Source organism: Neodiprion fabricii, chromosome 6, assembly GCF_021155785.1.
Source record: "Neodiprion fabricii isolate iyNeoFabr1 chromosome 6, iyNeoFabr1.1, whole genome shotgun sequence".
In the NCBI taxonomy this organism is placed as follows: Eukaryota; Metazoa; Arthropoda; class Insecta; order Hymenoptera; family Diprionidae; genus Neodiprion; species Neodiprion fabricii.
This window is the reverse complement of record NC_060244.1, coordinates 22,188,124-22,214,141: the sequence shown is the minus strand read 5'-3', so window position 1 is coordinate 22,214,141 and position 26,018 is coordinate 22,188,124. Positions and strand designations below refer to the sequence as shown.

Genomic DNA, 26,018 nt, shown 5'->3' with positions numbered 1-26,018 from the left:
GCAGGATTACAAAGCAATTTGTTCGGGCAAAACGTATCTTTTGACGAAACGTCACCGACAAGAATTAGGTAGGCATCGTCTTGGGTCGGGCGTGCAGCTAAAGGGAAAAAAAAGGGGGAGAAAGCCGAGGAGGGAAACATCGCGGCCAAGGGTGCAGAAAATAACGGGGGGCGAGAAAAGTGGGCTCTCTTACGCTGGATTATAGCGCATGAAAATCTTTGTTAAGCGTCTCGTCCTCGGTGATACGAGCAACGCGGCATCCCCGGCGCAGTTATGCTAATTAAGAACTTTATACCACGGAGCCGTTGAAACGGCGATGAAAGGCAGTTTGCGAAGACCGTTGTTGTGCCTCCGCGCTGCTCAACCTCTATAAAGACAGAATATATATATACGTATAAGGGGGTGTCGGTTGCGAAGCTCTTCGCCGGCTCTTTCTCAGGCAACAAGCCTCCTCGTCTACGAGAGGCAATCGAGGCTAATTGTATACCTGCCGGAGTGTATGCAGCGAGCACGCTGCAGCGCGTATCATCGCCGGTATCAGGAGCAGGATTAGGACCGTGATCGGGATTGCGAAGACTCGTACGCGTCAGTCATACGTGAATGAATGCCGGCGTGCCCGTTTGTGCGAGAAATATATCACCGGTTTTTCTCGAGAGATCGATGTTTTTAATCAAGGAAATGTCTGTTTGCATCGCAGCCTCCGGCCCTATTATATCTCTGTATATATGTATATTACCATATACCCGTCTGCGGTGTAGGTGTATAATCTTGCAGGTGTTTATTACAGGGGTAGGAATAAAGTAAATGAAAAATTATTATCCGGAAATGGAGATTTGTTCTTCGTCGGTGGTTTACACCTCCCCCTCCTCCCTCGATTCTCGTTTCGCCTATATCTGTGAAAACGGCGCTCGATCGTAGCGACTGACGTTGACGAGTATCGTCCGAATTACGTCACGGTATGCGTACATAACGCACGTTATATAAATTAATATATAGTTTCACCGGATGTGGAAGCCCGGTGTATAAGTATGTGTATCGGAATAGTGTATCGGCTCAAACCCGACAACTCTTCACCGAGGCCAAGCGCCTCAGCTCTCAACCCTCATTAAAGCTTTCGCGTTAGCCGAGAATCAGTCCGCTCGATTTACGCGGACCGTAGTTATCAATTTTGTAAGCGGATTTTCGGGATTCGGGCTTTATACTTGTATCCAGATCGTTATACCCTCGGGCCGTATCGGCGACGAGATCTCTCCGCGGGTATATACGTATATGTAAAGGTGGTGAAGTGCACACGGATCGAGGGATGAAATAGGGGCAGAGGGAGGGGGATGAACGAGGCGAACAAGTTTTACGAGGGCGTCAAAAGTCCTCGGTAAAGTTATACCTCAAACGTCGTAAAGAGTCGTCAAAACGTCTCGAATTTCTTCTCATCTTCTTTCCGTTGATTTTAGGCAGCTTTTATTATACTGCAGTGATTGGATGTGTATAATGTATATATATATATATATACATGTATAAAATACATATGTATACATAGCTTGAGGGAGAAAAGGGTGGCGGTGAAATAGCCGCGAGGGAGGAAACGGATAAATGAAGGGACGAGGAAAAGGTAAAAGTAAAGGAAAGAGAAAAATAACCCCGTGGGTATTTCACAATCATTTTTATAGATGTAATCTCGCAAGTTGCGAATGGCGCCGACACGCGTCCCTTGGAACTTGATATATCCGTGAGACGCGGGCAGCGCAACACTCACTTTCTCTCCTCCTCCTCTCTCTCTCTCTCTCTCTCTCTCTCTCTCTCTCTCTCCGTCGTCCAAAACCTGCAGGCTACGACGTCGCGTCGTCGCGGGGGGTGGGGGGGGGAGGAAGATTGGTGCAATTTGTCCCCCTGGAATGTTCATAACGAACCGCGGCGCTTACCTCCTCGTCATCCCGGCTTTGAAAATGGATTAGTCGAGGTGGTATGCACCTGTTTTGCCGAGTTCGCTCAGTTCGATCTTAAAATCTCTCCCTCTCTCCATTTCTCTCTTCCAACGCGATGCGGCAATATGTCCTTTTTCCTTCGACGATACGACACGGTTATGAAAAAGTTTTTTTCGATCAAATAAAATTTCATTCGATTGACTGAATATTTTATTTATCATCGCATCGATCCGCCGAAAGTTTTTTGAACGAACGACCAAATTGTTTCCTTTACTCAAAGATCTGTTCTTTTGCTTCCGCTAATATTTCGGTGATTGTATGAAATTTATCTCACATTTGCGCAACCTAATAATCAAGTCAAATCAGTCATTGTACTTTCAACGTCAATCGAATACCAAGCCGACTTCGATTTGTTATAATTCATTTCAGATTAAAGGAAAAAACTCATTCGACCGTAATCTAAACGTTACGTCGAATGTTACGTATCGAATGTTTCCTTTTCCACGGCGTAGGTACGCATAATTTCTGGGAGAATAAAATCCCGGCGTAGGGTAAAAACTCGCGGATTGTATCCATAGGTGCAATAGGTAGGACATCGAGGTTGCTCGTTAATCATTGCTGTACCCAATTGAGCAATCGTATACGATAATTAAGATCGTTCGTGTCGGCGTGTCTTATTGTTGATATTTGAGGAGCGGGGAGGAGGGAGCGGAGTATAACACGGCGATAATCTTGGCTGAATTAATTAAACCAGCGTCTATGCATACACCTGGGCATATTATTACCGTCAGATCTGGCGGGTTAAACCCTCGGGGATTCGCTCCGCGGGTCCCGAGGATACTCGGGTCTGTACCTTATAGGTACTCCGTGGGTACTCCTCACCCCCTGCAACCCGTCACCACTTCTCGCTAATTAATTCTTTCCGATAATTAGATGCTCTCGTGAGGGTTGCGGCCATTAATTCCCCGTAACCCAGTCGATTATGCATGCGCCTGAGGTGAGAAGGAGGCGTCCGCGTTTCTTGCAAGAATAAGAGAACAGAATTGCTGGGGATGTCCCGGGCTTCTCTCTGTCCTCTATCGATCCCCCGCTTCACTCTACGTGTAGTAGTGTAAATACATACATACGTACATACCTCTCTGTACATAGGTACGTACATACTTTCTGCTTGTGTAGCATATATGGATATCCATACGTCTATGTATACGGATAGGCGGGTATATTTGTGTACACATACGTATATGCGGACAGTCTAACTTCCGCCTTTCTGAATGGGGGTCCATGTACCCTCATACGTGTTATGTAATCGGGTCCTGTGTGCACGTTAGATACGGTATATAACCCCGGTGTTTACCCTACCCCATAGGTATATTAATGTACATAAACCCATCCACCCGCGTATCTCTCCTATCGTATCAAACACCGTCAAATCCGTACTTCCGGATTAAGAAATCCAACCATTCGCAGAGAGAGAGAGAGAGACCTCGAACGTGAGATAAACTCTTCTCTCCTTTGCTCTCATGTAACATCTACGGACATATTTCGCATGCCGAGGAATGAAGAGATGGAAAGAAAGAGAGGCAGAGAGAGAGAGAAAAAGAATAAGAGCAAGGATGGATCGCCGAGGAAAGAACCTCGACGAGAGAAAGACGAGCTTGACGACGAGCCCCGTGAGAACAGTCACTGAGGAGGATTTAATACGCAACACGTTTAACGCAGGGTACACGCGCGTGATTCATTCGTCTCTTCTCTCCTAAATGCGGAGCCGGACTTTTGTCCAGGAAGATTCTCTCCTGGTTGAACCTTCTCGTCGTCGGCTAGACACGTACCTTCATCCCGGTTCTGATGACCTTTGAACCTAGAGTTGACACGTTAATCAATAAGGACCTGCTTAATTATCGCGGTGTGTGGTACCGCATACTTAGGGTATATTTAGGGTATATTGTACATTAGGGTATTTGAGAAAAAGAAATATTTTGCGATTTTCCACCGTCGCACCCCTCGAAAAGATTGCTCAGGTCGAAAGAAAGATTCCGTTAAAAGATGTGCGTTCTACGTTATGTGGCAGACCGTGCTCGTTTGATTTTTCACTTTGAGAAGAAACACGTTGCAGCACTTCAATTATTATTTCTTTCCTGACAATTGTATTCGAGCCAACGATCACGATCCATAACACAACGATATATTATCCGGGAAGCTTATTTACCTGAATTAAAAGTTCGTAGTAAGTTATAACTATTTTATGAGATTGAATTGGTAATGAAAAGATCAACCAACTGCACGAGATCCAGAAGTACACTTTCGATTCTGTTTAAATTCATGTATTATTGTTTCATAATGTGCAACAAAGGTGTGCGTATCAGGCATGTCTTACAATCAGCGACGCTTCGAACTTCAACCCACCGTCGAACGATTGTCTATGTAGAAAATCTGTTTTGGGAATGGAGCACAACGGTGATTCTGGCAGTGATCGGCAGCCGACCTTCGAAGCGGGCCTTGGCCTCATACGTCTACCTGCATGGGTGTAGAAGGAAAGTCGAGTCGCTGACGATTAGTTGAGAAATCCGGGTTTTTCTGAATGACGAAAGTGCTCGTGAAACGGTCCGCGCTTACCAAAAGAAGCAGGCGGTATATAGGGGTTAAAGCGTCGGCTTTGCACCCTCTTACGATGATATCTGCCTCCCTCTGAACGGATATTCGAGTCAAAATACGCGACACCTCGGAACGAGATCTTCGCTTCCAGATTCCGTCGGAACTTAAACCGCGTTTAAGAACTTGAAGCATCAGGTCGAATTGGGAGGGCGAAGCGGATGAAGAGGACAGCGGTCGTTATAGATCCGGGAGTTGGATAAACGGCGGTACTTAATGACAGACAAAGGCTCTTCGGGTAAATGATAGGCATAAGCGAAACAGATTAATGACGGATATTAGAGAAGCCGACTAAATACACCCGAGACGAGATCCAGTTGGACAAATAATAAATAATACCCAGTTATGCCTGTGCGAGTGTACAGACGCATAACGGAGACGCGTTAATCACGAGCTGTACTCGTTACATTCGAGTTTCATTCCCAAGTTCTTTGTCGCGCTCTTATACCATATATTGCTGACAATTAGTAAGAAATTCGTCGTGTAGGTGCGACGAACGTGAAACGTGGGTGTATCGCGCGCATTGGAAAAGGGAAATATGTATGTGTACAGAGTCGAAATGAATTCAGGAAACTGGAAATATATTCAGAAATAAATTCGTCAAATTATTCCGGGAGGAATATTTCGCCTCTCGCACTCGCGAGTTTTCTTCATTTTTTTTTTTTGTCACCTTTTTTCTTTCATTCCTCGCGATTCTCGATTCTTGAATCCGAGACTTGAAGGACGTTATGTACAACATGCCGTATTTCTCTCGAGGGAAAAGGGGTTGGTTCCCTGTCATTCGAGTTCATCAGCCATTCTCTCAAAAGTTTCTTCTCAAACCGTTTGTCATTAGGAAAGCTTGTTCAGAAAGACGCGGCGTAATCATTTCAAATAAATTCCGCAACCTTCGACATTCAATTCAAATCATTCCCGTTTAACGATCGCAACCGACTTTCTCACCGACCCGAACGTGATCCTTGATATACGATTCCGCAATTCCTTCGTTTTATCTCGCTACGCACTGTTATTGGCGAAACTCGTTATGGTTCAGGTATCAGGTAGATATTATATACATATATATATATAAACAAATCCGTAAACATGTGATGTGTCGAAGAATTTTTATTAACAGACATGGTGTATTGAGGTGACAGTACGATGAATATAATGAGAGTATGGATGAGAAATAATATTAATAATAGTGATGATAATGGCAATAATATTAATGCAATAATAATATTAACAACAACGATTAGAGTCGTTTTAAAAATGAAAACAAAATGAAATTAGAACACAAAAAAAAAAAAAAAAATAGAGTCGTCACGATTCGCTTTTATCCGACATTATAATTGTATTTATAGTACCAGGTTCAGTTGAACAGCACCGGTTTTGTATATCTACGTTTCTTAAATGTGTACAAAATATACGTAGGTATATTATAGTATATGTATATGTGAACTTTGTTTAGTTTTTTACCGATAAACTTTATATTGGGTTCTGTTAAACACCGGCGTACTGTCGGACGACTTTGGACCACTCCCTCGGGAAGTTTCTTTGAATATGTGAGAGAACTTTTTGAATCTGCCTAGTTTCTTCGGGGCTGCATTGCGGGCATGCACCTCGGAGGACGAGCGGTGCCAGACCTGGAAAATAAAACAAAGGCATTCGAGTTACGGTCGGGGGTATTCGGTATTTCGCATTTACAGTCTCCGGGATGCGTAGAGGGAATTTTCACGTACATATCGTCACCATATGTGTAAGCGTAGAAATTTTCGTTCGGTGGTTGCTGCGAATGAAGATTTAACGCAACACGCGCTCGTTGCGATTTCCTCGAGCTAAATGAATCGAAAGTCATTTAGGAGGGGAACGGTTTATACATACCTATATAACGCGTGTATAAAGTTCGGTATATACAGGTAGAAACGTGGAAATGCGCGTTTGGCGAGATAAGCGATTTCTAAACGCTTAAAATTTCCAGCGTAGCGCCAATTCATTGCCACGCTTTGAATAATTATAAGCTGAAAATTCCCCCCCGCGCCGACGAAAAAATTCGCATACAAATTGTGTAATTAGGAAAGAAATAAATTTGCGAATCTCTTGATGTATTGCGATTGCATGGAAGCTGAAGGAGATGCCGGGAAACGTGAGAAACGCAACCCGAATCGCGATCCGAAACTCTGACCGTTATATCGTAAGCATAAAAATTTCCAGTTGTCAAACAATCGCGGAATAACTTTTGGCGTCGATAATGAATCGCTAGCCGAGCTACTCTATCCGATTCGTTCGGAATGAATTTACCGGGATTTCACGAGGTTCTACAAATAACCAAATGGCAATCCTTTTAATTAAAGTTTTAACCCAGTTTCGACTCGCCTATACATGCTATTATTATAAATCCTCCCGCAGAGTCCCGCGTTCCCTCGGGTTCTACCGGCTCTCCATGATTCAACGATCCAGTTTTCGAATCGAGAAGGGAAATCGGAACTCCTCGATTATTTTACACCCGGTGAAAACTTACTTTTCAATCGTCGTCCCACCGGATCGCACGGTGCTTCGCCAAGGGCGCATTTCAGTTGCCGCATGAGGTAACGTTTGTCATTTAAAGCGATCTCGAGTTGATCGTCGGAAACCCTGGATCGAGCCTGTTGTTCTTGATTAACTTGGGGATTCTCCGCAGCCATAGCGAAACAGACCATCGAACAGACGAGCAGAGCCTGCGTGAAGGAAAAATAGTGTTAAAATATCGTGCCGTTTTTCACACTCAACTGCAGGCGAATACGATAACAACGATCTTTGAACGATCTATGAAACAACTCGTGATTTTCTCTCGCCGATGCAGTTTGAGCGTCTCGCGAAGACGATTCAGCTTAATTCAAATCTCTGTCCAACTACCGGGTAGTTTTATCTTCCATGAGGATATCTTAAAAATACGTACATGAGAAACTCACTTCACAGGATCGTGTTCGAAAACTAACCAGAAATTAATAGTATTACTTCTTTATACTTCGCGTGTAGCTGGACAATTGTGCGTAACGTTTTTATACGCGGCCGTTCGATATTCTTTACTTTCATTTTTCCGTCCGCGAATGATTGCGTATAACTTACTGCATAAGTTTTACAAATGTGCCGCACAAGTTGTCACGGACGTTATATCATACAGAACGTGTTATCGGATGATTATACTTATGCGTGTAACGAGATGATTTACGATTTGCAAAATTGAGCTCGGCGTTTCCCAATTTAATTATATATTCAATTTATGATCGAGTTGGTTGGTTCGAAAAATTCAGAATAAATTAATTTTCACACTTGGAAATATACAAATATTGCACACAATTGTACAGCTTGCATATATCGAGAAAAAAAAAACTTTGTTTTTATTGTTTTCATTAATCCAGATATTTACGACTCACCTTCAGTAGCACAGCCATGGTGAATGTGTTCAATTTAATGTGCTTAATGTATGTATATTGTTGTTATAAATGCGAATTCGTTGCCGCGTGAAAACGTCGCGAGAAATATTCGGTGAATGGTTTTATACCAAAAGTCAAGTTTACTCGACACTTTACGGTGAAAAAAGTTTGAGATATCGAAGGGAAGGTTGCCTGAGTAGCAGTTGATAGAAATCGTGCTCCTTTTATAGTTGCTTTCGGCGCGAAATCTCGAGACGCACTGGCGCTTGGGTTACGCTCGTCCAGTAAATACGAAAGTGTGCACAGCACCGGTGTAATATGCACAACTTGTCAGAGAGAGAGAGAGAGAGAGAGAGGGAGGGAAAGAGAGATAGAGAAAGAGAGACAGATTTAAAACCATCGAGGGAGGGAGAACTTTAATCTACCCAAGACACGATATACGTTTTCTTGGAGCGTGAAGAGAGGGCAGGAAAAAGTACATCGAACAGTCGAAAAAATAAATTCTACGAATTTTCCGTGATTTGTTATGCAATGAAGTGCGTTGGATGTTCTCGGAATAATAATTAATCCCACAATACGTATATTATAATACGCGATCAATTCTCTGACTATGTAATCAAACGCAAACGCGAGTCAGTTTTCAAAATTTCTCCGAAATTTCCGTGACGTAATTACTTATGTACAAATTTGCGAATAAAGGGTTACTCGGATTTAATTATCTCGCATTGAAATAATGTTTTCAACCGTAAGATTAAACCTTAATGCTCTGTTTCAGGCAAGATAATTGAGAAGCTTTGTGGCGACAGGGTGGAGAACGATTTTCTAGACGCTCTATTAAACACGGAGACGACTAGTTTTATGAAGAAATATTGTTATAAAAATACTCAACCCATTACGTCCATACATTTTTCCATATACCACTTCTACGCGTGCGAGGCAAATATTTTTCATAAAGTAGACGCTGCCGTTTCGTTTCTGGGAATGGAAAAGCTGAGGTAAAAGTTTATCCGACCGATATCTCATGCTCGTATTCTACCCAGTTCCCATACAGTTACTTACTGCTCGTTGAGTGAAAGTCAAGAAAATATGGGACGGTAAGCTGTACGACAACTTGTTCTTCCAAATTATTGTCAGCTGACGTTGGAAGTTCACGGACAAATATTAACCGTCCGTATACTAAATTTGAGTAACTCGCAGAAATCCTGTTCCACTTACGGTCTGTATTGTCCCTTTTAAATTCATTCATTTCTCCGGTTACGTAAACCGAGGAATAAGGATTTCTAAAAAAAACCATTCCGGATGCGTGTAAATCGGTCCAATCGATCGCCCGAATGCTGTTCACAAATTGCTTTTCAAAGGAAATTCACGTGCACGCGGTTCAACAAACCGGACGGGAGGAGAAAGTATCTTCTATCTTCAGCCGGATGCGGGGGTTATATAGCTGCTTTTACGAAGTAACTCTGGTTACCTGCAAGGCCCCGGATCTACATCCACGATGTGATGTAACACAAGTCACACTTTACGATTCCTGGGATGCGTGCTGCATCCTTGATCTTTTTATCATTCCGTGGCGATGCAACGATCTTTGTGAGAGGCAGCGCTTTATTAACAGGACTAATCACGAGTTGTATGACGAAAGTATGTGAAAACGACACTGAAAGTCGGGCGATATCTTTATTTATTTGTTTTTATTGTTTGCTGTAAAAATGTACGAATTTAAGCTCCGTGAAAGTTTCTTCGTACTTTTTACCGGCTATAAGTAGTCGGGACGCTTTCGTACGTACAGCGTATTCCTATGCACAAAACTCGTCTTAGAAACACTTAGCGTGACTCAATATTTATGTGCCGAAATGTTCAAACATTCACAGAAACTTATCTTGCAGGAAATTTTCTTCTCCATCAACGGCCGTCGGTAGTCAGCGATTATCACAATTTTGAGAAACTGTGAACGAAGTTTTTTTTATCTTTCGATTATAGTTTCCACGCTCTGAGAATCGAGAGCCTTCTACAGTAAGAAGATTTTTCAGTTGTATGCGTTCACGGTTATCAATTATAATTGTATATATAGGCACATACCGATCCATAATATATTTTTGAAGACGCCCTAGCATCGCTCTACGCCGGTCTGCCTATACTTATTTGTTGTCTTTCATTATACTGTTCTCGTAACACAACCTTCACCAAGTCACGTCGTGCATGACCCGTCAAGCCGTACCCCCTAAGGGGCGTGTAATTTGTGTAAATAGGACAATTATTATTCGAAACACGGTTTTACAGGGAATGCTTTCGTACGTTATTTTTATTAATATTTTATCCTTATCGTAATTCGACGACGGATGGCATGGGCATATGTATATCCGTTTGTTCATAGTGCCTCTAAACGTACACGTTGTAAATCAATAGGCAAATAAATAACGCGCGTCTTTTATTTAACAAATTTTTTGTCCAAGCAGCAATAAAATGGCGCAGCTTTTATACGCTAAACAGCTGGCGTAGAATAATTATTGACGGGAAACACCGTGTAGTCACACATCGGCATCAGTTATTACACGTATAGCTGACACGTGTACGCGTAGATGAAGTTTGCTTTCTTCGTATACAGCGAGGGTCACTATGGGCTATTCATGTTCATGGAATTTCGGTTTCGTGTCAATTAAGTCATTAGGAATTGACGACAAGTGTTTGGCTTCAGTTGCGCTAGTTAGACTTACGATACAAATTAAGGAAGCTTGTTGCTTGTATTCTGGAATTTCGACCAACTTTCTATTTTCCGTACAGAATGATCATGGATGTGAACAAATTCCAATGATTTTGTTACAACTGTCACTATATTTCTGCATGTATAATAAAGCTGTAAATCAGGATAAACGAACAGTTTTTACCGCTTCATGTTCCATACCCACATATATTCTTGAATTCTGTTCATATGTCCTCTTCCCATCCGAAAAAGGTAATAAACAAACAATTTATATGTAGCCAAAAATATGAAATATAGCAAGCTTTGCTTTTGATCTGACCAACTTGCAAGTAGAATATTGCAAAACGTATTACGAGTTCGTGTGGTGACTGCAAAAGAAAATAAATAAATAATCATATAGACAAGTCAATAGACATTGAGTGAGAAAGTCGGAGCATTGTGTCGAAACCGAACAGCTGCCTGCGTGACGTTATTAACTTGTATTCCGAATCGACGCAATGTTCTCAAAAAGTTTATATATTCCTTGAAATCTGAAAGTATAATATACCCAGGATAAAAAAACTGGATCGCGCATATGTCGAAATCTGAAGTGAACTAGCAAAAAGGGATACGTAAAGAAGAGGTAAGGAAAAAGTAAAGAAAAATGAGTCAATTTTACGCTCAATAGTTTGCGTTTGGGTAAGTAAGCGTCCGCTCATGAGGGCATATAAGTATAACCGATAATAATGTTTGCCGCGATAAAAGTTGATTATTCATTTATTCCACAAACTTTGATATTAGGCGTCGTCTCTTATTCCGAAAAGCTCAGTAAATGTAGATATTGCACGTGTACGCACATTACAACGCCTAATGGAAGACAAATTCACGGGCCTCGTACTTATGCAAGGAATCGATGAAGGCAAGTTCCTAGAATTTACGACTGCTCTTGAGCTTTGACTAAATAATTGGCTACTATTATGATGCAACGATTGCGATTAGAAACCGTCCAACAATAGAGTCTTCGCAAATTTTTCACAGCGATTTAGTTATGACGCATGGCGCTCGGATTTAGCGCCTGTTAATATACTTTCATGCTTACGCGTGTGCGTGTGTGTTTGCGTGTTTGTGTAAGCAGCGCAAACTCATCAGCGAAAGTCTAAACCCGTTCATTCACCAGTTTTTAAAACCTCTTTAGAATCTGATCTTGACCTACCTCATCAAATCGCTATAAATACGCAGTTTTTTATGTGTGGATGTACATCTCCGTACACCTACGCACGTTCGTGAATTTGTTACTCTCTATCTTTTTCTACGTCCGTATGTTCGCTTATAACTTTAGAACTGCTAAACTGATTATTTTTTTTTTATTACTGTGGATAGCTACAACGTCTGGCTAGGTTTTAGACTATATTTCGTTACAACCGGATCAATAGTTTTAGAGATATAACGATATTTGTCTGTCAGGTCGGAACGAGATCACACACTTATGCGAACGCTGATTAAACTCTTACAGATAGAGGAAAGTTGTGCGGAAGAGTTTTCAAGGTCGCGATAAGCTCTACAACAAAGTCTGGGACAGCTTATGGCTATGGCGAATAGTTTTGTCACAAGGAGCATTTGAAAATATTCGCGGACAGAGTCGCAACGGTCCGCTATAGTTATATACGTATATGGAGGCGTTTACAATTCTGAGCCGAGGCGACATGATATCGAGTTGCAAGTCTAATGTTATTCAGGAATGTGTCCGCGAGTGTAATAGCGAGTAATTCTAGTCTACTACGCATAAGAGTATTGATTATGCATCGACATAGAGCGCTATTGACGAGTATAGTTATTTTCTCTAGTTCGATCGTCCAGTTTAAAACGTGTACAGAGATCGATTTGCGTACTGCGGCGACGTTTGAAAATGTTTGAAAAAACGTTGTATAACAATGGAAAATATATGATTGGTGAAACTTTATTCATATCTGATCGCCGGGTCACTTAATTAGTGGTGTTTGTTGATACGATAAAGTAATTACGAGCGTGTCGGCGGAGTGATTTGAAAAATCGCCTTGACAAATAATATTTACGTTTTAAAATTAAAGGCGACCTTGCCCCCCGGTAGCCATTTTGCCGCCCAACAAATATGGCCGTCCAAGAAACAAGAAAATTTCTATTATTTTTAATAAATCGCGTACCGTAAGCTCATAAAGGTGTGTTAAGGCTTGTTTGAACTGCTAACAAACATTCTTGGATATATTTTCATACGTACATGTATCGTTTCACCCCCGAACTGTTGATAAGTAATAATAATTTATCAAAGTGTGTTCGCGTGTGACATATAACCTAAGATTTGTTTCTGTGCTTTTCTGTGACAATCGTTGCTACTTTTATTGCTCCGTGACATGTGTTTATAGAGCCTCATGTTATTATCGAATATAAGGCAATCGTCGTTACAACGAAGTTTTAGCAAATGTACAGAAAAAAGTTTAAGAAAAAAATGTGTTATTTTTATTATTTGTCATATTATTTACATTTATAACCTCTAAAAACGCGTATAGGTATACAATTTCCTCTTTTTTCTTTTTTTTTTATTTACCCAACCAACTAAACAGAACAAATATTCTTCATTTCGTACAGATTAAATTAACTCTCGGTGTTGAATGATATTCTTTTTCTTATCATGACCAAGCTTTTTGCTAACTGTGCTAACAAATAATCGAGAAAAAATGCGATACTGTATATGATATTGAAGAAAAATTGAAAAATTAATACAATAAGAAGGAAGGAAAACCTTAATTAAACCAGAAACGCTGCAGGTGTATATTGTACATACGATAATTTCGTCCAAAATATCAGAAAACAATGGATGAGCGAAGGGTAGCTGATTACTTCGTTGTCGCCGGACTTCCGGGGCAAGACGATAATTTTTCAACCGATGAGAACGACGAAAGCAACAAGTTGGAGGATTGGTGTCAGGAAGGAACGCATTTGAAGGATACTCACATGCAGGCTCCCATCACAGATCTGGCCATTATATTTCCAGCTCTGGGAGAAACTTGTCCCGAGGATTATACCCTTTTGAGTAAAACGGTGACTGGCTTTCCAGCGGATTTAAACCACGGAAGCCTCAGAACAAACGAATGCTATATTTGTTACAAGAGAGGCAGGGACAAGCCACCTTTGGTCGATATCGGTGAGTACCACAATTTATAAATTACCGTTGCCTCTGCACTATAAGTATCGTTTCCGGAAAATCCAAGATCACAGAATTATTTTCAAATTTGGTAGAATATGTAGAAAAATTATGAAAATTTAAAGGTGTTTTTAATCGTCTTGTATGTTTTATTAGATTTGTAGCTACGGATTATGTGTTGAAGTAAATGTTCTGTCCTTCTGTCTCCCCAAATATATCTGAAGAAATGAAAATTTTTATTCAAAAATCCTAGAATTATTATATCGATATCTATACATTTAAGTAGATATTCTGCTTTATATGTAGTTAAGACTTTGACGATAGTTACGATTAGAAGAATTGAGAACAATTGTGTTTCAGGAGTAATATACGACGGCAAAGAACGTATAATGCCTGACGCAGAGGTGGTCTTTGAGACCCCGGATGGACATGTTGCAAATGTAAATAACTCGACATCAAGAATATTTGTTACCTATAGAAGAGCCAGTCCTAAAATGCCATGCAACAGTCTGGTGGTTACGGACATATGTGTGATATTGAAAAACAAAGGAGAGTGTCAGCCTCACGCATTTTGCGTTATAAACAAAAATCTGAATAAAGGAATGCTGGGGAGCGATGTGTTTTTGTGTTATAAAAAATCTATGAACCGAGCCAATTTGATATCGTTCAAGCCTGCGATATTGTACAAGTATCCTATAAAAGACTACGACAGTTTTATGTTCCCCAATTCTGTCGCCATGTTTTGCTTGCCGATGGGCGCCACTATTGAATGTTGGCCAAAATTGGCATGTAAACCAAAACCCGTATTTTCCACATTTGTATTAACAGTAGCTGATGCGGCCCAAAAGATATATGGATCTGCTATCACGTTTTATGAAGAAATTGAGCCAGTATTAAAAGACCCGAGTAATGCTAATTCTCACGATATTTTGGAACTTTGTCCGAAGAATGAAAAAAACTCAAACTGTGGTAGGTACCTAGTTGACGGCGTTATAAAATATAACATTTAATTCACACTAAATTTAGACATTGTCTCATTTTTTATCAATTCTCTCTTCAAGCACATTACTCTTCCAGCAGATAACATAGACGATTCAATGCTTACGGGAAATTCAGCAGAGGATGCAAAGGTTGACCTAGGAAAAATAAGGAATTATAAAAAACTTGGTATTTTTGATAAGTTGAGTCCGTCGCAAATCGATAAGCTGCAATTTGAGGATCCGAATACTCAGTCATTGAACATCAGCAAATCGATATGTATTCTCTCACATTGGCCATTTTTCGACACATTTGAAAAGTTTCTTGTCTTTCTACACAGTATGGTGAATGGTCAGGAGCAAAATGTTCCCATTGAGAAATACATAGCTTATTTTCTCTGTGACATACCTTTTCCCAGTCCTCAAAGACCGAGAATATTGGTTCAATTGAGCGGAGATGACAGATTGATTTTAACGCAGCCTGAAGATCTTGCATTGCCAAGGTCCGGAGCGAGTTTCAGGCAATTGCTGATAAATTTAGGACCAGACAATTGTTTGTTAATTCTCTTACTCATTTTAACGGAACAGAAGATATTGGTTCATTCTTTGAGACCAGATGTTTTGACATCCGTTAGCGAAGCAATAGCGATGATCCTATTTCCGTTCAAGTGGCAGTGTCCTTACATACCGTTGTGTCCTTTGGGATTGGCAGAGGTAAATTCATTTAATTCTCATAATATTTGATACACCACACATTTATACTTTTTTTTTCTCTTTTAAGTTAAAAAAAAAAATGGTTACTATTTTTTGGGAGTTGGGTTGAAATTTCAGAGAACATAACAAAACATTTTAAAATGATGAAATATAATTGAAATCTTTAATATAGATACAAGTTTTGAATTTAGATGTACTGTCGGTCTGTTTGATCTGATTGATCTGATTGTTGACTGTAGTTTCAATTTTATTGGTTGGTGGACTAATGTTAAAAAATTATTTAGGTACTCCATGCACCGCTGCCGTTTCTTATTGGTGTGGATTCTCGTTTTTTTGACTTATACGATCCACCAGCAGATGTGAACTGTGTTGATCTTGACACCAACAACGTCGCTATTTGCGATGATAAGAAGTATTTGAACATAAAATTGCTCCCTAAGAAAGCAGGTCGATCTCTGAAAAATAGACTGGAACTCCTTTACTCAAAGTTGATTAGCTTGGGTAGAAGTTATACATCTCAGAAAGGTACATTTTTTATTTTGTTTATGGGCTAATATAATACTCATTATTTTCCAATGTAACATATTAAAGAAACGATTTTTCATAGAACGAGGGGATGCAGATTTTAGCGTAGATCGTGAGTTTCAACAAAAACGGAAGGAACAAGCTTTGGAGCTGGAAATACAAGATGCTTTTCTTCGATTTATGGCCTTAATATTGAAGGGCTACCGATCATATTTACTGCCAATTACAAAAGCACCCACTGTTGGGTCAACGGACCCAACGAGCCTATTTAATATGCAAGCCTTTCTGAGAAGTCGTGATAAAGCTCATGCAAAATTTTACAGCATGCTAGTTCGCACCCAGATGTTCATAAGGTAGAGCACAGAATTACGGACAATTTAATAGTGTCAACGGTGGAAAAGTAGTATTGTGATATGTCAAAAATTTTTAAGACAAACCGGACAACTTTTTGTATATTTTCAGATTTATAGAAGAAAGAAGCTTTGTGTCAGATATGGATATGGCAGGTTTAGCATTTTTTGATGAGTGTACGGAACGAGTTGAAGAAGAGAGTGGTACGTTTAGTTGGGAAAAAAAGAATCGTGTTTAGTTCTGAAAGTTGTTCACATAGATTTTTATTATTTATATTTATATTAATTTCTTTATTCAGGACCACTTTTGGAGTTAGATGAATCACAGCACAGTGAACGCACAGTATTTATTCCCCCACCCGAAGCTGGAACGAATAAAAAAAAATTGGTCTACAAATCGTTCAAATTGAATCCTGATTTAATGAGGCCGCAGAAAAATCTCAGTTCGAAAAATCCAGCCCTTACTGCGTTCAGCATGGTGCCTGGAAGCCCGATGGCGCGTAGAACCAAGCATGAGATAAAAGTGGCTCAAAAAATGGCCAGAAAACAGGTGAGGCCATAGAAAAATGTTGCACTTAGAAATCGAAACTGTGGGTACAGAAGCACTATGATGAACCTTGTGTTATAGTAAATATGACCAAGCTTAATTCACCAGTAACTTTACACTGAATCGAGCAGGAAAATGTAAAATAATGTAGAAGCATGTAAGGAAAATAATTTATCAATCATTCAATAGGCAGCTGTTCCAGAACGGTGGGCTAGATGTTTGTTGGGCACATGTTATAGTCTGTGGTTTCTACATCTGCCTGCTATGCTACAAGTGTCAAATCAACCTGCAGCTATTTTGCATCAAGCCTATGAGTTGCTTGTGAAGATGCAAAAATTACGAATGGATCCGACTGAAGAGGTAATGCTTCAACATGAAATTTACCATGTTTTTTTTTCGTATTGACAATTTTATCTCAGTTTCTCAATAAATTCTCAGGTGACTAATTCAACTCTTCATTCTTCGTAGGTTTGCTACAGAGCTATGATGCAATTGTGTGGAGTTTATGGTCAACCTGTATTGGCTGTGAAATTATTGTTTCACATGAAGCGAAGTGGAGTCCAACCTAATGCCTTGACTTATGGGTTTTATAATAAAGTAAGAAAGCTTTTTCAAATAGGATAACATTAAAAAAAAATTATTTATTTTCATTTAGTGACACTGTGAACCACAGATTGAACATGTGACAATAATTGCTGGTTACAGGCGGTATTGGAGGCAACATGGCCATCTGATATGACAAATTCGAGTCAATTAATGTGGAACAAGTTACGCAATGTTATCGTCGGGGCTGCCTTATTCAAAAAAGCTGGAAAAAAAGGTGCCAGAAGGAGATTGAGTGCTGCGACTGATATACACAGCGTGGATGGCAAGAGTAGCGAGACTTTGGAACATGCTATATCTAGGTCTAGCCTTGACAGTGCGCATTCACAAGATTTGGATGCAGCAGGTAGTGATTGTAAGTAAATTGTTGCGTATTGGGTAGCACAGCAAAGTAAGAACTTTGGTTGTCAGTGAGACAATAGTAATACAGAAATGAAATACTTATTTATCGATGTCCTGTGTGCATGTTCTAGCTTTGATTGGTAGCATTGTTCCTGATTTACCAGTATTTGGACTTGCGGAGACGAAAATGAAATTTTTACGTCAAAATAGTATTGTCAAAGATCAAGGGGCTGCTCTAAGTACATCTCAGCCAGAAGCACTTAACCGATCAGCTAGTAATCCAAGGTAAAGATTTATATGAAATTTATCAAATATTATTCGAATAAAAGCGATGCAATATTATCCTCAGAAGTTTCTTTCACGATCAAACCCTGAACGATTTATTTACATTTCAAGATTAGTCCGAAATCTCGAATCACCACTGAAAAGCCCCGTCAGAACACCTGTTACTGAAAATGATCCTCTCGGAGCGTTACTTAATGATGAAACTCCAGTCGTATCGCCGTCTGGGGAAAATGATTCAAACTGCTCAACAAGTACCTTGACCATACTTAATAATGCAACAGAAGAGCGTGCTGGGGGACCGTTATTATTCAGAAGGTATTTTCAATTCGTTTTTTAATACTTACCTCATTTTGTGGTGTAAGATTTGATAGCGTTAAAATGTTCAGAAAAGTTTTGAAATAACTAGATAAACGATTCAAATTTGCAATCGTAATGCATTTCCAGCAATGTTTTACCTAGAAGTGCTACGTTTCATCAAGCAGTCGATGAAGGTGGACCAATAGTTGGTGGACATTTGCAAAGAAGTGAAACTATGCCTCACTCCGTAGCTCAACAAGGTGAACAAGAAAGAGATAGAGACAGATTGGAGTTTGGTAGTCTTTGGGCACAGAATAAAGACAGTGTAACATCTAGCCTGTCGAGCCTAGGATCTAGTCTCAAGCTTAGTTTTGGGTAAGCAAAGATGTTAGATTTTCATTTCGTTTCAGTTGCAACAAGGATATAGATCACACTCAGAATTTTCCTCATCAATTCACATACGTAAACGCCCATTTATTATCGAATTTTTATTACTTCTTATGAATTTATGATTCGATCACAATATTAATTTCATCAATATTCATAGTATTTACTACTTTGCACTCTCAACATTTTCCTGTGTTCATCGACTCATCGTGCATATCGAAATTTTATGATTATTTTGCATGCTCTTGTGTGTGCCTTTTTTTTTTAATAACGTAGACGGTATTCTACCGGAGGCCTGCCATTTGCTAAAAATAAGGAGTTGATATCATCCAATCAGCTCATCGAGTCCTTAAGTTTGTCCAATTATATCAGGTATGTAACATTTTCTTAACATTTCAAATTCTTAAGGAGGACATAATTTTGAGCATGATTCATTATGATAACCGCATGATAATAGTATGCGGTTGTTAACAATTTAAACCACTTGTCAAAGTTGAGGATTATCACCCTGCTTGCATGTCATGTCAACTCACGATAATATGTAGTAGCTTTAACGATGTATATCACTGTAATAATATGAACTTTATTAACAACCTCATTTCTCTTAGTCCCTCAAGTTTGACTGGAAAGAAGTCAAACGAACTAATATTGGGAGGATTGAATAGCTTGAAATCTGCTGCGACTAGTGTTGCAAAAAAATTCGACGAAATAAAGGAAGCTATCTCTGCTACTAGTACTCCAGTAAAATCGAAGGAGCGTGAACAAAGATTAACTTATGGAATATCTCACGAATCATTGGATTCGCTAACTGATGGGTCACAGCAAGACCGTAATGAGATACCTGTAAGAGGTTCGGGTACGTATGTTCCTTGTTTGTAATTTATAATGAATTTTGGCAATAATGAAGATTGGCAAGCTCGTTTGAATATTTACAATCATTTTGAAAATTTGTACAATCGACTAAGTGTTACCAATTCCATGAATTGCAGGGGATTCAAACGCAGATCTTGGTTCTTTGTCCGAATTAGCCGATTGTTTGTATCCAAGGGGTTCTAGGGACTTAGAAGAACGTATGGCGATAGAATTAGTCTTATCGACTGCCAGTAGGTGCCATAATTGTGCCACTATTATGTATGACGAAGAAATAATGGCTGGCTGGCAGCCAGAGGATTCAAATTTGAATACAGTTTGTCAATTTTGTGATAAAGCTACAGTACCACTTTTGACAGTAACTATATTGGATTATAGGTATTGACACAATATCACAGAATATTTTATTTCTTTAATCTCTGTACTTACGTATTTAACAATTAATTAGAACTTCTTTTGATATCATATTTGTGTCGTTTAAGTAACAACAACAAACGATAACGATAACATTGTTTTAGGCGTGAGGAGCGTGAGCTAAATGATCCGTTAACAGGAGCATTGATAGAACTCTTAGAACAACCGAAGGAATTGGAAGAACCGATCACAGTTCCATACTTAAATCCGCTCGTGCTTAGGAAAGAATTAGAAAGTGTTTTAAGCCAAGAAGGAGATTCGTGCCTTACCAAGCACAAATTTATACAGGAACATCCCATAGTATACTGGAATTTGATTTGGTACTTTGAACGAATTAATTTGAGCAGTCATTTGCCAGAGCTCTGGTTCAATAATAACCGGGATTTGAAGAATAATTCCCAAAGTAATTCGGCATTGGTTGGTGTTAGAACACTTTGGGATAATGAGAAATTACATATGGATCGTTTGCCTATGTACATTCAATGGAAGACAAACAGTACAGAAGATCGAACGTAAATATATATCAGAATAACTAATTTTAATCAAGCCTACCTTATAATTAGTTTCCTTAGCAAAAACTATCAACTTATTACGCAGGTTAATGCAGTCTGTTATAACAAATGTGCGTTGCAACGACTTAGCGGAACCTATAAGAAGATTAGCTCTGGAGAGGCATAAAAACCAAATGGATGAAAAAACCCCAATTTCTATATACAGAGACATTCTGTTTTTAGTATTCACAGTCTTGGGACGAGGAAATATTGATCAAAGTATGAAGTGAAAAAATTCTCAACAGAATTTTTTTCTTTACTCACAATATCTTATAGATGGTGTTTTCGTGCGTGTGACACTTTGTTATTTGCAGGTGCATTTGATCGGGAATATAATCAGTCGCTTGAAAGACTAACGGAAAAAGAAGAAAAGTTATTGTTGAAAACAGATGCACCCCCAGCTACTATGGCACTATATTGCAGGCATTACTTCAAGCCACTCAACGTATGAACAAACAAATTGAATTATTTTAATAGTACCTGTCATGGGTATACGAAGAGATAAGCTGGTCTCAGTCACTATTCAAAACTATTTTTATTCGATAATTGAACAAATTTGAAAGTCTTTCCTTCATTCGTATTGTTATGATATCTGAATGTGAAGCAGCTGATGAACGAGACAATACATCTCTTTATTGTTTGACTGTTAGCAAGACTTGATAGTTATACGCTAATAATTTGTTAAGTTGAGTGATATAAAAATAATTGATTTTCAATGAACTTTACTACTCCATAACCACAGGATGGTTCAGAGATACAATTTTGTTACTTGGTCAATTAGTTATCAAGAGTTTATATTTATCAGTAGTGATAAAGTATAACTTTGATTCAGTTTTTACTTTGGCATCATTCTGTGTATTTAGAGCATAACAACGTGAGAAGCATGCATGTATTGACTAACGTTTCGAATTTATTTAGGCATTCGTACGTACCTAATTCATAATTTCGAATGTTTTACAGTTCAATCTAAGAGTATGTACGGTATTGACCTGATTACAAAACAAAGGTTTCCTCTAATTTGAAATTTGAATGTAGATTAGGTTAATCTAGCTAGACAAAAAATACTGTTTCTGCAATTATTGCTCAAGCTTGGTCAATGCTATATGCTTATGAGACCTACTAAGTCTTGTTTGTAGGCCAAAGATCGATACCTAAATTTACTTGCAGCTATTGTCTTGTGTTAGGTGTCTCGGATAAGTGATTGAAAAATAGTGAAGATGTGTAAAATTAGGATATCCATATGTTTTTAAGAATTATTTAAATTTATTTTCAAATTTACCGTTCGCTACAAACATATTGAGTAACTTATCGTTTTAAACCATAATTAATTATGTGTTATGTCACCTATGTTCAAAAACTGATGAAAATGTAGACAATCTCGTCATCATAGAGCTTTTCAAGTGCCTAGAATGGTTTTGTACTCAGGTAGATACAGTAATTCAAGGGAATATCTGTATCAGGTAAACGTGATTCAAAATAGAAATCTGTTTTTTCCATTCTTCAGTAATCTTATTCGGTACGGATTTCAGTCAATAAACTATGAACAGTAAATTTTATTCAGATTTATTAGCAACTTGTTTGCTATTTGCCATACTGGCACTGTCCGTTTTACAATGTTAGAGAGCTGAGCAAATAAGTACCTAATGCAAGAATACTCTGTAAACACAATGCCGTCAGTGATAGAGTATTTATTTCCTTCTACTCTTGGATTATACTTGTATACTGCAATTGGCATAAAGAATTTGTAGGTATTTAATTTTATTATATGTAACAAAAGTGGAAAGTTCAAAAATTATTTGGCACTGATGAACGATTTTCCTTTGCTTAGGGATTTTTCCAATCGTAAGATGCAGTATTATGCGACTATACATAGAAGTTGATGGGCAAATTATGTCAGAGTATTTAAGAATTGAAACTAGAATTGAAAACACTCGTGACATAATTTTTTATTGATGATACATTACTATCTTGTCATTTCATAGCACTTGAATGAAAATATGGCTTGCATTAAAAATGATAGCAATGTATGAGCAAGCTGATGCGTTTCCAATCACAAATTGTGTAAAGTTTAAAATTTTTTCATATATTATACGAAAATGTTAATACTTAATTTTTGGGGCCTTTTGACCTTTTCACCTTTGATACAGCAAACAGATGTATATTCATTCATTATTGTATTGAAAATAGGCTAAGAAAATAAAAGCAGTTGAGCTATTTTATAAAAAAAAAACGCATCTTGTGATTTATATTTATATTTATGCAACTTCGAAACAAATAATCTTGGGATATACTTCGAAAATTCCCTTTATTAATTTTCTAGAGTGTGTAAGTTTCCCAGATTTTATTTTTTCGTCACCTATACATTGAAATAAAACAATTACATTCTGCTACATACCTATGGTGACACCAAAGATTGGTGACACATTAGCCATTATGCGTATATATCATTTTATTTGCTGAATTATGCCAGCAACTCTTGATCTCTTGGGCCGTGCTCAACGCAAAGTCTTACCATGTGGTGTTCCGATAGATCCTGATTCATGTCCGTATGTATAAATTTTGCAATCAAACATTTGGCAAACATTCTTATTTCATATTATGTAACCTTCTGTCAATCGCACCAAATTCAAGTTGATCGTGAGAATACGAAATTCTCAACGAAATACGTACTCTACCTTCTTTATTTGCTGGATGCACTCATGAACTTCAGGTGCCCAAATGCTGAGATAAGTCAGACGTCGTTTTCTGAAGAGGAATCAACTGGGAAAGGAGATGGTGGAGCTACTCCTGCAGGCTCATGCCAGTCACTCAACAAATTGGCTTCAAATGAAATTGAAATATCCATCTGCTTCAATCGTGTCTTTAGTATATTTTGTCGTACTCTTAAAAAATTAGAATTATCAGTAAGTGCTGCACATATTATGCGATTGTAAAAATAATAGTTGATTTGTTCAACAGATCAATATGACGGTTGCCCCGTCCATTCGTTTACCTTTATTATTTTTTTTATTTTGACGTACAATTTTAAAACACCTTACTGCTCAAAGCTTATGATTTATTCATATCTAGGCCAGCTTGCCTGTACTCCTTCAACATCCAGAAGTAAGGCATATATTAAACAGAGAAGATTTCAGAGACGTCACAGATGCCTTCTATCAGTATGTTTACATTGAACCGTGCCATTGGCGTACGTTCCTTGCAAGCTCGTTATAACAATCGTATTATTATTTTAAATTGAAATTATATCTTTAAACTTGATCATATTGTCAGACGGGATGCTTTTTCTTTCAGCCTGTTCTGAAAGTATGGAGGGTTCAGAGCCTTCAAAACAGAGTTCGAAAATGACCGAATCATCTACCAATGATTGGAAATCTAATTCAAACATTTATCGAGCAATTGAGGTATCTTAGTTTGTTAGAAAATCACACTTCGACTAATATTTGTATTCATTTCAGATTCTAAATGGTTATACAGAAATTCGAGAAATAGTAAAACAACTATGTCCACAATATTCAGAGCAGGCTCAATTGTTTTTGGGATATATGAAACATTTTTTTGAACACACATTAAAACGCATTTCCACATCTCCAGAAGAATACAGGGCAAAAGAGCTGCGCTACAGAAAGCTTTGGAGAGAGAATGAAAAAGCAAAGACGGATCTAAAAAGTATTACGTATAGTTCATCACTCTAACAAATTTTTTCGACTTTAATTACTGATCATCCAATTGATTATTGATGAAGGCATATTGATTACGAATTATATTTGTCGATTTTCAGTATTGGCAGCAGTATTGGAGGAGCAAAGAAAACAACATGACATGGAAATGGAATTGATAAATTCGCAATGTGAAAAAGATTTGGCAACTGTAACACGAATAAACAGAAAATGCAAAGAAGATGTGAATTATACCATGTATGGAAAAATGATTATCAAGTTGAAATGTAGAATAAGCAGTATCCTTTAATGTCACGTACGTTAATCCTCAAAGATAAATCATAATCGCAGAATTAGAACAGAGCGGAAAATGATGATTGCTTACAAGGCATCTGAGATGAAACAGAAAGAGATCCGAGAAGATGTAAGCAATGCCGAATTTCACCTAAAAAAGATTCGAACGTTGAACCTTGCCTTGGAAAAGGAAGCTCGTGATAAAAGGTATCAATCAATAATTGTTGATTGAGAATTACTAGTTCAATCTTCAATTTGATTCTTAAGACTGTATTTACACTGGAAATTGCAATCCGAGAATTCAGTACAACAGAGCGAGTAAATACTAGCTTTATAAGGACGTGATATTATACACGAAAAATGCATGCTTCAATATACTGAAACGATTTTAGGTTCAAGATTGAATCACAGCTTTTGGGTATAATCAACAAGTATGACACAGAAATTGGTGAAAAACAAAAACAGATGGAGTTACTCATTGTACAATTTGAGACAGATAAAAAGAAAAAGGAAGATTTAGAGGTAGCTGGCACAGTTATTCTTGATTCAATCATTCATGTTATGAAATATTTATAATTAAATTTTAAAAGTGCTTTAAAACTGAATACGCTACATTTTTATCGGATATAGGCTGAAATAGAGAGACAAGCAGATTTGTATGACACTTTTATGAAAGAGAAACAAGATACAGAAGATGCAATAATCAATGAAAAATTAGCAAAGTTAATGATGACTCGCGCAGTAAAAACTATTCAGCGATGGTGGCATTCAATGCGAGAAAAGCGTAAGGCTAAGATAGCTAAAAAGAAAACGAAAAACAAGAAACTTAAGGTATAGCTTCTTACTTTGCAAATTAGAGGACAAATGCTGCATGAAAATTTCCCAGCTTTTGTTATGTCACTGGCATCGGCCAAGTGTTTGTCTAAAATATTAGACCATAATTAATATTTAATGACGTTTTGATTTAACAATTTTTTAGAAGAAGAAATAAACGTGACTGATGTTGTATAGTGTAGTAACTGGCAAGTACTTTACGTGGCATATTTAACGCACCTTTGGGACATCTCTAATACCTGAGTACATAATTTCTTATTAATACTTAAAAATTTACTGTATTTATATCAATAAAACTGTTTTATACATTGTCTATGAAGTATATTATTATTATAAGACTTGCTGTTTTCATTGATGCACTTTTAGGTATTTCCATTGTTATTTATTTAAGTGTGAATAAAAAGTTTCTTCTCTTCAAGCACTGTGTATATTTATTTAACTTGTAATTGGCTTTGATGAGAAGTTATGATTTCTGCTGTACATTATGTGCAATATGTAAATCCTTCCACGATGAATAGGTATAATGAAACATAATAAGATCATAGCAGTGC

The 26,018-nt window shown here is 38.2% G+C and overlaps 3 protein-coding genes across 10 annotated transcripts in view; 2 read left to right on the top strand and 1 right to left on the bottom strand.

The window, feature by feature from the left end:
* Nucleotides 1-21,183, top strand: part of LOC124185300 (DENN domain-containing protein Crag) — a 29,747-nt gene extending 8,564 nt beyond the window's left edge. Inside the window, exons 2-21 of one of the 8 annotated variants that reach the window (XM_046575924.1) lie at nucleotides 4,801-4,809; nucleotides 13,485-13,821; nucleotides 14,182-14,790; nucleotides 14,899-15,512; nucleotides 15,797-16,037; nucleotides 16,120-16,390; nucleotides 16,500-16,591; nucleotides 16,687-16,937; nucleotides 17,124-17,294; nucleotides 17,403-17,531; nucleotides 17,640-17,892; nucleotides 18,011-18,164; nucleotides 18,276-18,479; nucleotides 18,609-18,836; nucleotides 19,125-19,220; nucleotides 19,457-19,704; nucleotides 19,838-20,096; nucleotides 20,237-20,644; nucleotides 20,730-20,902; nucleotides 20,998-21,183. In XM_046575924.1, coding sequence (XP_046431880.1) covers nucleotides 13,491-13,821; nucleotides 14,182-14,790; nucleotides 14,899-15,512; nucleotides 15,797-16,037; nucleotides 16,120-16,390; nucleotides 16,500-16,591; nucleotides 16,687-16,937; nucleotides 17,124-17,294; nucleotides 17,403-17,531; nucleotides 17,640-17,892; nucleotides 18,011-18,164; nucleotides 18,276-18,479; nucleotides 18,609-18,836; nucleotides 19,125-19,220; nucleotides 19,457-19,704; nucleotides 19,838-20,096; nucleotides 20,237-20,644; nucleotides 20,730-20,902; nucleotides 20,998-21,134 — 4,869 coding nt within the window. In that variant the 5' untranslated portion in view covers nucleotides 4,801-4,809; nucleotides 13,485-13,490 and the 3' untranslated portion in view covers nucleotides 21,135-21,183. Of the gene's footprint in view, nucleotides 1-4,800; nucleotides 4,810-12,383; nucleotides 13,101-13,194; nucleotides 13,822-14,170; nucleotides 14,791-14,898; nucleotides 15,513-15,796; nucleotides 16,038-16,119; nucleotides 16,391-16,499; nucleotides 16,592-16,686; nucleotides 16,938-17,123; nucleotides 17,295-17,402; nucleotides 17,532-17,639; nucleotides 17,893-18,010; nucleotides 18,165-18,275; nucleotides 18,480-18,608; nucleotides 18,837-19,124; nucleotides 19,221-19,456; nucleotides 19,705-19,837; nucleotides 20,097-20,236; nucleotides 20,645-20,729; nucleotides 20,903-20,997 lie in introns of those variants that run through there. The other 7 variants (XM_046575923.1, XM_046575922.1, XM_046575925.1 and 4 more) reach the window with 7 other exon arrangements.
* Nucleotides 5,658-8,251, bottom strand: LOC124185310 (ejaculatory bulb-specific protein 3-like). Its single transcript, XM_046575946.1, has 3 exons — nucleotides 7,967-8,251; nucleotides 7,072-7,267; nucleotides 5,658-6,196 (listed from the first exon to the last, which is right to left on the bottom strand). The coding sequence occupies exons 1-3, from the start codon at nucleotides 7,982-7,984 to the stop codon at nucleotides 6,054-6,056; spliced, it is 357 nt and encodes a 118-aa protein (XP_046431902.1). The 5' UTR covers nucleotides 7,985-8,251; the 3' UTR covers nucleotides 5,658-6,053.
* A 2,574-nt stretch (nucleotides 21,184-23,757) lies between the features above and the next one.
* LOC124185011 (dynein regulatory complex protein 10-like) lies at nucleotides 23,758-25,735 on the top strand. Its single transcript, XM_046575297.1, has 6 exons — nucleotides 23,758-24,349; nucleotides 24,462-24,597; nucleotides 24,691-24,840; nucleotides 25,026-25,155; nucleotides 25,264-25,464; nucleotides 25,613-25,735. Exons 1-6 carry the CDS (start codon nucleotides 24,226-24,228, stop codon nucleotides 25,622-25,624), a joined length of 753 nt encoding a protein of 250 aa, XP_046431253.1. The 5' UTR covers nucleotides 23,758-24,225; the 3' UTR covers nucleotides 25,625-25,735.
* Nucleotides 25,736-26,018: the final 283 nt, after the last annotated feature.

Excerpts from the sequence above, each read along its gene's own strand:
- LOC124185310 (XM_046575946.1), bottom strand. Across the intron at positions 6,197-7,071 it reads GGTGGGACGACGATTGAAAA|GTCTGGCACCGCTCGTCCTC; the intron begins GTAAGTTTTCAC and ends TTTATTTTCCAG.
- LOC124185011 (XM_046575297.1), top strand. The coding sequence starts at position 24,226 with ATGAAACATTTTTTTGAACACACATTAAAACGCATTTCCACATCTCCA. Across the intron at positions 24,350-24,461 it reads AGCAAAGACGGATCTAAAAA|TATTGGCAGCAGTATTGGAG; the intron begins GTATTACGTATA and ends GTCGATTTTCAG. Across the intron at positions 25,156-25,263 it reads AGAAAAAGGAAGATTTAGAG|GCTGAAATAGAGAGACAAGC; the intron begins GTAGCTGGCACA and ends TATCGGATATAG.